Source organism: Dendronephthya gigantea, unplaced genomic scaffold (genome assembly GCF_004324835.1).
Source record: "Dendronephthya gigantea isolate DGI-Jeju-01 unplaced genomic scaffold, DenGig_1.0 000037F, whole genome shotgun sequence".
Taxonomy (NCBI): Eukaryota; Metazoa; Cnidaria; class Anthozoa; order Malacalcyonacea; family Nephtheidae; genus Dendronephthya; species Dendronephthya gigantea.
The window spans coordinates 761,886-771,267 of record NW_021163047.1 but is presented as its reverse complement, the minus strand read 5'-3'; the positions used below and the strand labels follow the sequence as shown (position 1 = coordinate 771,267).

The following is a 9,382-nucleotide window of genomic DNA, read 5'->3' as shown; positions in this document are numbered from 1 at the left end:
AATTTCTCGCTTGTCCTACAATTACAAATATATAAAGTTTTAAATAACGGTTTGTTTACAAGCTTTGCTTTGTATCTTCTTCAAGATATAATATAAAATAAGCATATTCATCACAGAGAAAATAAGAAAATTAAAACGACACATACGTCATGTAAAGATTATATAACAAACGTAAACAAACATTGTTATGCGCGGTATTCATACGCAGAACGGACTTTACATCATCTTTAAAGTTATGAATCTGTTGTTTGAAAGCAGTTTTATTCTGTGTTTGGATAAGATAATAAAATATGCATATTTTAGAGTTTCACTGCCATGCACTTGAAGAATCAGGGACATAAATCTATAAAATTGCATGAATTATGTTTATAACATGTACACTTATGAGCATGCGAACCTTAATTGTCCTCTTCCTGCGGGGAAATTTTCTTCTTTGATTTCGATAGAATGCATAGATGCGGTATAGTTATTAAAAATTTAGGCACAAAATATTGTTTCCAATATTTTTATTACCCTTCTCCACTTATCGCGAGTGCTTAACCTTAAAGCATTTTCATTGGATGAAAACCCTCGCAGGCAGTTGGCGAAAATATGATATAGAAATACATTAATTAACAAGAGAAAGTGTCTAGAAAAGTCTCTCTAAAGGTCACATCTTGTTATCAAAATATTTTAATTTTCCTCTCGCGTGATTACAATTACTGACAATTATTGACAATTTTAAAATATCTAGAACTTTTCTTAATTCAACCCATGCATCATTTGTTACATATATATACAATTTATATACAATTGACTAAAGAAACATACATGCAACAGCCTTGTTGCTTGTGTTTTTAATGAAATCAAGCCAGAATTTTAAAATAATTTGGAGAAAATTGCATTTCTTAAGAAAACAAGATACAATTTTGAGTAAGTACTTTAGCTACTAGAATATACTAGAAAAATCAGTATCCACGGTCTGGAAATACTCTTAGTCGTATGCCCGTTTTAAAGCAATTTTGATTGCGGCGTGTAAAGAGATGAAAATGTTTTACCAACAGGCCTTCAAATTAAAAGATAAAGAAGTGTTCGACATTAATTTCAAATTTAAATTTTAAATGCGATGTGCGTGCGTGCGTTGCATAAATGTTGAATTTTTTATGTTTGAAACGAATAAAATTCCAATCAAGTCATAGTCTGTGTTTAGTGGATGGAAACAAAGACTAATAATCAGGTACGTTTCCTTTGTACGTGTTATTTTAACGTCTTTGTTGATTTTTTCAAAAGACTTTTATTTCTATAAAATGCAGCTTCCAAAATGAAAATTTTGCTATTCCTATGTATATTGTGCTTACGGATTGATTTATTTAAAAATAGCTTCAAGAAAACAGCAGATAAGAAATAATATTTTGTGAATTTAAAATGCATATTTATACTGCATACATCCATGCATACTAGAGAATTCTAGAATTCTGTGAACCAACCGCAGATTTCACACGATTGACCCTCTTTGCATGTCACAATATTTTCTGAATCACGAAAGTGCGTGATTTATCGTTAACGAGTCGTTGCTCAAAACCACATATTCTGATATAAATCTGATACATAGCAATGCAATGTGAAAACCAAGGAGTAATATTCTATGCCATTACAATAAAGAAGGTCAGTCATATGTAAAATCTGCCTTGCTTTATCAGTCATTAAAAATATTGTTTTGACAATATAATTATATAAAACTTAATTCAATGCTCAGCGATCGCAGTGCAACCCTTTATCTTGATTAAAAAACCATCACAATCTTCCATAGACCCTTTAATATATATAGCTATCAATTGTATTCCATATATAATAAAATAATTAGCCCCGAATATTGCAATCATTTTATGAGCAATGCCCTGTCTTGCTTTTTTTTCAGCCAGCTGCATTAATGCATCTACTGATAATCATATCTTGTATCCATAATAATTAGCATTATTTTGATCCCTTTGGCCTTATTTGACGGAAAAAGGTTATATTATCAGTTTGTTTTCAAACATACATGTAGTTTTTACAAATCTGTGCACGTACATTAAAGATGAGGTAAAGTTCGTTCTGCGCATATATTCCGTGCAACAGCACATTCCATCAGTGGGGGAGCAACTTTTGGAATGTTAATGATTTGCGATATTAGCGCGTTGTATTACAAACGGCAGTTCGGGAGCACAATTATTTTATGTCGCAAGGCGAAGAGGCTCGAATTGCGAGTGACGAAGATTATACAAATATATTAACAAGCTTTGCTTTATATCTTCTTCAAAATATATTATAATATAAAATAAGCATCATTCATCACAGCCAGTCGAGCGAGAACGAGAAGAAAATAAGAAAATTAAAACGACACATACGTCATGTAAAGATTATATAACAAACGTAAACAAACATTGTTATGCGCGGTATTCATACGCAGAACGGACTTTACATCATCTTTAAAGTTATGAATCTGTTGTTTGAAAGCAGTTTTATTCTGTGTTTGGATAAGGTAATAAAATATGCATATTTTAGAGTTTCACTGCCATGCACTTGAACAATCTGCATGGGACATTATGACCCTTCTCCACTTATCGCGAGTGCTTAACCTTAAAGCATTCTCATTGGATGAAAACCCTCGCAGGCATTCGGCGAAAATATGATATAGAAATAAATTAATTAACACGAGAAAGTGTCTAGAAAGGTCTCTTTAAAGGTCACATCTTGTTATCAAAACATTCTAATTTTCCTCTCGCGTGATTACAATTACTGACAATTTTAAAATATCTAGAACTTTCCTTAATTCAACTCATCATTTGTTAGAATTTACTAAAGAAACATACATGCAACAACCTTGTCGCTTGTATTTTTAATGAAATCAAGCCAGAATTTAAAATAATTCGGAGAAAATTGCATCTCCTAAAGAAAACAAGATAAAATTTTGAATAACTACTTTAGCTACTAGAATATACTAGCAGAATGATGAACGCAGCATCATCCACTCAACGCAGACAATGACTTGATTGGCTGAAACTTAATTCGTTTCAAACATTTTTGAATTGAACACTTATGCAACGCACGCATGCATATGCATTGTATTTAAAATTTAAAATTGAAGTAAATATCGAACACTGCTTTATCTTTTAATTTGAAGGCCTGCATGTTGTGAAACATTTTCATTTCTTGATACGCCGTTATAAAAATTTAAAACGGGCATTCGACTAAGAGAATCTTAATTTATTTCCAGACCGTAATTATTTTTCTAATTTAATTGCTAAACTCTCATCCAGTAATTTCCCCACCCGCTGTTCGACCTCTTCAATAGAGTGTTCTAAATTAAGCTTCGTGTCAAGCGTCGCGTTAGCTGTTGTTTGTTGTTCGACAACGCTTCCGGATGATCTATCTTGTACAGTGAGCTGTGGTGAAGCATCTTTCGTTTCGACATTTTGCGCTGTTACAGGTTCAGTAAGGTCCTGGCCGACATGGGCTTGAGTCTTTGCTGTTTGACGCGTAGTTACTCCCTTTGGTTTGTTTGGCTTTGAAGCTGATTCCTTCGATGATTGCTCTCGTTTATACTTAAACAGTCGTTGAGTACAAGTAGTTGTCGTCCCGACAGTGGACAAACTATATCGTTCTAACTCATCGCGAACATCGGCTACGTCCATAGCATGAACCGCAGCGTACAGTTTTCGATCGCATTCAACGACATTATCTCCAAATGAATTTAACAAACTTTATGTTAAAACCATTTCCTGCTACCATGTAGAAAACTCAACCACCTTTTTGCTTGTAATAATAATTCATTTATCTAAATTTCATGCTGAATGAATTTTTTTCATTTTATAATTTTGTAAAAATTTTTTCAATTTTATAATTTTTTAATTTTGTAAAAAACTTTGCATACATTCATTCATTCAGTCAGTCAGTGAGTCAGTCAGTCAGTGAGTCAGTCATAGTGCAAACTTTCCGGGGGGAGGGATGTTTGATTTATGTTATAGTAATGTTTTGTACATGATCAATAATGTAACGTTTTTAAATCAGTTTAACTTGTTTTATTTATTAATAATCTAGCTATCCCTTTTCCTACAAAAGTTTTCAATGTAACAGGGTTTTTTAAAACCTGTTAATGTAATATATATATATATATATATATATATATATATATATATATATATATATATATATATATATATATATATATATATATATATATATACACCCATTTGCAAAAACGTTGGCCGCAGATAGATAGATAGATACTCGAAGTCTAATTAGAATTGCATATGATTACATTTGCATGGGACTTCAATCATATTACACAACATATGCAATTCTAATTAGATTTCGAGTATCTATCTATCTATCTGCGGCCAACGTTTTTATACGTTTTATATGTATATATATATATATATATATGCTCGTTTTAAAGCAATTTTCATAGCGGCGTATAAAGAAATGAAAATGTTTAACAAAAGGCCTTCAAATTAAAAGATAAAGCAGTGTTCAACATTTATTTCAATTTTGAATTTTAAATACAATGTGCGTGCGTGCGTGCGTGCATAAGTGTTCAATTCATGCAAGGTAGGGATTGCTGCGAGCATTTTAGGGTCCAAGTGAATTGTTATATGAAATGTTAGTAAACTAAATTCGTTTTAACTAATAGCAATAGCAGGTTTAAAACACGTAAAGTGAACCTCTATTGAGCGTTAACTCGCTGGGGCTGTACATGAATTAATACCTGTTAGCGAGAACACTGTGAATGACATCAATATGTAGGTTAATATATGCTATATCAAGTTCTAACTTTTATCTCGAAATTGTTTTGAAATAGGCTGGTTTATATTATGATTTCGCGAGTACTTATCTTTCGAATCCATGCTGCCGTTGTCTTGAAAGCTGCCCCGTTGTCTGACACAATTCGTTTAGGTCTGGTCTTCCTAGCGATAAAGAGGTTAAGCTTTCGCTTGAATTTTTCTGCCGATTGCGTTCTTGTCAGCTCTAAATGAACCGCTCTCGAAGTCGCACAAGTGAAGATGAGTATGTAACACTTAGCATCTTCTTTCTTTTTTCCTTTATACGTCAATGGTCCCACGAAGTCGACGCCGGTTGTTTCGAACGGTCGTTCGCTCTGAACACGGAAGTATGGCAAATCAGCGGTTCTTGTAGGACCATAGGGTTTCACCCGGAACACCTTGAAAACAATGCACTGATTGATTATTCTCTTAACTGTTGTCCTTAATCGTGTTATCCACCAGTCTTCTCTGACGGCGGCCATTGTATTCGCTAACCCAAAGTGATTCGTTTCTTTATGTATATGCTCGATCAACTTGTCAGTAAATTCTCCTTTCTCCAAATAAACTGGTTGGTACCCTGGTATCCTACCTTTACACCGCAATATACCACTCTGATCATCACAGACAACTTCCCAGCCTGGGGTTTGTAAACTCTTTGAAACGCTTGCTTGAGCTCTTCTCACCCAACTCTCTTTCGATTGTTCTATCTCCTTCGTTGTTAACAGACCTTTTGTTCTTTCATTTCCATATTTTTCGCTCTCACGTTCCAAAGAAATCTGAGGACCCAGGCGGTAACACGTATAGTTTTGCAATAATTCGACCTCGAGAGCAACAAATCAAACGTGTCAGGATTCTTCTCTTTTGCCACAAAGACGCTTTCTGTCAATGGTTTATGTTCTTCTTCAACGAATTTGTTACGTTCCATTTTCGGCTGTTCTGGCCATTTTGTCTCGTCGGTCAACCACTTTGGACCTTCGTACCAATCAGCGTTCTCCAACTTGTCGATTGATGCACCGCGGCTTCCTAAATCCGCTAGATTCTCCTCGGATGGGCAGTACTTCTAGTCCATACCGACTTCCTCTGTAATGGCGGCAATCTTTCGTGTTCGATTGGAAACGAAAACCTTCCAAGGTTTATCCGGACTTTTAATCCAGAATAACGCCACTAGACTATCCATCCACACTGTAATCGATGCGATTGGTAAACTTCGTAATGCATCATTCAAGTTCTTGGCCATGTTGGCCGCCATTTGCCCACTGACCAACTCTAGCCTTGCAATCGACGTGTTGCGTTTCGCAATTCTCGACTTCGAAGTCAACATTCCTTTCACGATGCCACTGGAATGTTCGATTACAGCTATCGTAACGGCTGAACAGGCCGTGAAACTGGCGTCTGCAAACAGATGAAGGTGAATTGCTTTCACCTTTCTTACACTCCGAGCAATGCTTCGAGGAATCCTCACATTTCTGAGTTGTCGTCGGCATTTCAACCAATCTTTCGCTATGATACTCGAAACCTCTCCATTCCATCCAACCTTCTCGTTACATGCCTCTCTGTAGATTCGTTTCCCTTCGACCATGACTGGGGATATGATACCCAAGGGGTCATACACACTGCTCAATTCCTTTAGAATCTGCCTTTTTATAACTGGTTCTTCCACGTTGGCTGGTGCTATCGGAATCTCTAACGTGTCAGCTCGCTTGTCCCAATTATGTCCAAGAAATTTCGTAGGATTTTTCTTTTGGTCTAACGATTGTATATTCGATTCCCATTTATGAACAGGGAACTTAGCTGCTTCTAGGATCTCAGTTGCTTCATGTTTGAACTGTATTAACTCCTTAGCGCTGCTTCCTGCCTTCATAAGATTGTCCACATAAGTATTCTGCTTTAATGCCTCCACAGTCTCAGGGAATTCCGCTGTGTAACAATCAAAATGATGTTCCAATGTTGCTCCGAGCATGAAAGCACTCGCCTCCACACCAAACGGTACGCGCGTGAATCGCAAATGTTCTATCGTTCCGTTCACGTCAAACAGGAAACGAAATGCGTCTCGATCTTCTTTCTTCAGTCCAACCTGTAGGAACGCCTGCTTCAAATCGCCTGTTAGATGGTTGGTAGCCATTCTCGCCCGAACGAGTACGTTCCATAGCAATGGTTGTAACGGAGGCCCTGTATACATGCATTCATTTATGCTGTTAGCTAATGGGTGAGGTCTTGCGCTGGCATCAAAGACCATTCTTATCTTAGTAGTAGAAGAGCTTTCTTTAATGACCGGTCTGTGGGGCATGTAGAACACACGCTCGCCCACAGGACTACCATTCGCTTTCTCTATAACTTTGTCTTCCAGCTGTTGCTCTACAATCTTCTCATACTCGCACTTTACTTGCTGATTCCGATTCATCTTTCTCATCACATTATTGAGTCTCTTTCGACTTTGGACTTCATTTGTATTTGATAACTCAGCTGTCGGTATCCAAGGAACTGAAACTTCTTACTATATTTTCTCTGAAATCAGCGTACATGGCAGACTGATCTTTCTCCCCTCGATCTTCGACACCTAATACATCTAGCGAGTATAACTGTTCGTATTCGCTCTGATCACGAACATACATACAACTTGAGTTGTCATAATCTTTTCCACCATGCACCACCCGCCCAAAGGTGGTACCTTCGACCACAGGATCCTCTTGTTCACCTTTAATGACTTCTTCTGTCCTGATCTTACAATAGGTTGCATCTCCAAGGATTAGGTGTATAGGATATCTTTCACTTTCAGTACGATAGAAAGTCTTGCCTCTTATGTGTTGATACTTCTGCTTTAGCTCAACAAACGTCGGTCGTTTTATGGTTGTAAAATCCTCATCTTTGCTCCCGCTACCTCAATGTTCTCACTTGTCTTACCGTCCAAGGAATTTATTTTCACCTCAAAAACTGGCATTGATGTTCTCTTCGTCCCATTCACAGTAAGAATATTTCTGGTTTCATGTCGACTAGGAGACAACCTTAACTGCTCAACAGCCTCTTTCGATATAAAGTTTCTTCCTGAACCTGTATCCAGGTAAGCCCAGTACGTTTTCTGTTTAATCTTCAATGGTATGATCGCAGGCAAGGATCTATCTTCTGTAACCGGTGTGTAGCCATTCAGCTTTATATTGTCTCCATGTTGGTCTTTATCTTCCTCTGTCCTGTCACATAAGCTTGTATGATGTTTGGCTCTGCATTTAAAGCACCCTCTGCTATGGCATTTGCTCTCACGATGTCCTGTTCTTCCACAATTGAAGCATAGCCTGTTCTCAACGAAAAACTTTTTCCGCTCTCCAGTAGTTGCATACGACTTGCACTGGTCACCCCAATGATTCTCTTTACAAAAAAGACACACTGGACTCTTCCTCTTAGAAACACCGTCCCTTTGCTGGGTATACCAGTGAGGATCTCTCTTCTTAATTTCTTTGTTTGGGATATCAACCATTTTGTTTCGCTTGAGCCATCTCTGAATCGCTGACATTAACTTCTTCATATCCCAATCTTCCCAGTCATCATCCACGAGGACCAAATCTGGTTTCGCCTGAGGAAGTTTGTTTAGGGTTGTAACTACAAAACCCTTTAACATAGTTTCCTCTCCCATTGTCTCGAGTGCATCACAGTTCTTACACAATGTCTCGTAAAACTCGTTAACTCTCTCATAGTTTCTTCCCTTCACTTGCTTTAACTGTATAATCTCTTCAATGTGCGCAGCAATTATCAGTTTATCATGTCCGTATTCTGCCTTCAGCCTTTCCCATGCTCTCCTATACCCTTGCTCCCCTGGCTTCAGATTAGCAAGTTTTTCGCGTACCTTGGGTTTAACTGACTCTAGCAAATAACCAAATTTCTCTGAGTCAGATATTGACTTGGAATCTATCTGCGCCTTGAACATATTCTCAAATCTGATCCAGTCTCTTGCACTGCCATCAAATGGGGATATCTTCATTTCTGGTAACTTCGAGGTGCTTGTTCTTGCTTCCTTTTAATTTCTAATTTCCTTTTCTTCTCTGCTATCTCCTGTTCAGACTTCATTCTCTCTTCCCAGATTTGTTTCTCTTGTTTAAGCATATGACCACGTAGAAGTTGTTCCCTCTCGATCTTTCTCTGAGTTATCTCTTCTTCCTCTCTCATAGATTCTCGTTTTTCCTTTTCTTCTAAAGCCCGTACTAAACTCGCTCTCTTCTTGTTAAATGGCATATATTCTGCTTTTAAATCTCTATTCCATTGCCTGCATGATTGCCCTCACTGACTCACTCCCCGTCTCTATTTTCAACTCCTGTAACTCTGATACCATATCATTTAGTTTATTTTGAATATCTTGTGTTCTCTTACACACCTGTTTTATTTCGTCGAAGTTCTCAGTTTCTACGAGTTCTTGAACGTCTTCCAGGTAGAATTTAAGCTTCTCGATCTCCTAACAGATTCTTTTCTCTCGCTCTTTTTCCTCGATCGACATTTTCCCGGGTTTATCCGCATTGCTCTTTTCTTGTGCTTCGTCCATTATGTTGAATCTTCAACTGTGTCTAAATATCACGATTTTCTCACCCGCAATAACTCGCTATTTTATCCTGGTCACG

At 37.2% G+C, this 9,382-nt stretch overlaps 2 protein-coding genes across 2 annotated transcripts; both read right to left on the bottom strand.

The window, feature by feature from the left end:
- Positions 1-5,841: 5,841 nt before the first annotated feature.
- LOC114526096 lies at positions 5,842-7,182 on the bottom strand. Its single transcript, XM_028547598.1, has one exon. It carries the CDS (start codon positions 7,180-7,182, stop codon positions 5,842-5,844), a length of 1,341 nt encoding a protein of 446 aa, XP_028403399.1.
- Positions 7,183-7,623: 441 nt separating this feature from the next.
- On the bottom strand, positions 7,624-8,936 carry LOC114526072. Its single transcript, XM_028547574.1, has 3 exons — positions 8,879-8,936; positions 8,576-8,780; positions 7,624-7,843 (listed from the first exon to the last, which is right to left on the bottom strand). Exons 1-3 carry the CDS (start codon positions 8,934-8,936, stop codon positions 7,624-7,626), a joined length of 483 nt encoding a protein of 160 aa, XP_028403375.1.
- Positions 8,937-9,382: the final 446 nt, after the last annotated feature.

Excerpts from the sequence above, each read along its gene's own strand:
- LOC114526096 (XM_028547598.1), bottom strand. The coding sequence starts at position 7,182 with ATGAATCGGAATCAGCAAGTAAAGTGCGAGTATGAGAAGATTGTAGAG.
- LOC114526072 (XM_028547574.1), bottom strand. The coding sequence starts at position 8,936 with ATGAGAGAGGAAGAAGAGATAACTCAGAGAAAGATCGAGAGGGAACAA. Across the intron at positions 8,781-8,878 it reads GAGGGAACAACTTCTACGTG|CAAGAACAAGCACCTCGAAG; the intron begins GTCATATGCTTA and ends ATTAAAAGGAAG. Across the intron at positions 7,844-8,575 it reads CTGAAGCCAGGGGAGCAAGG|TTACCTGGATACAGGTTCAG; the intron begins GTATAGGAGAGC and ends AACGTACTGGGC.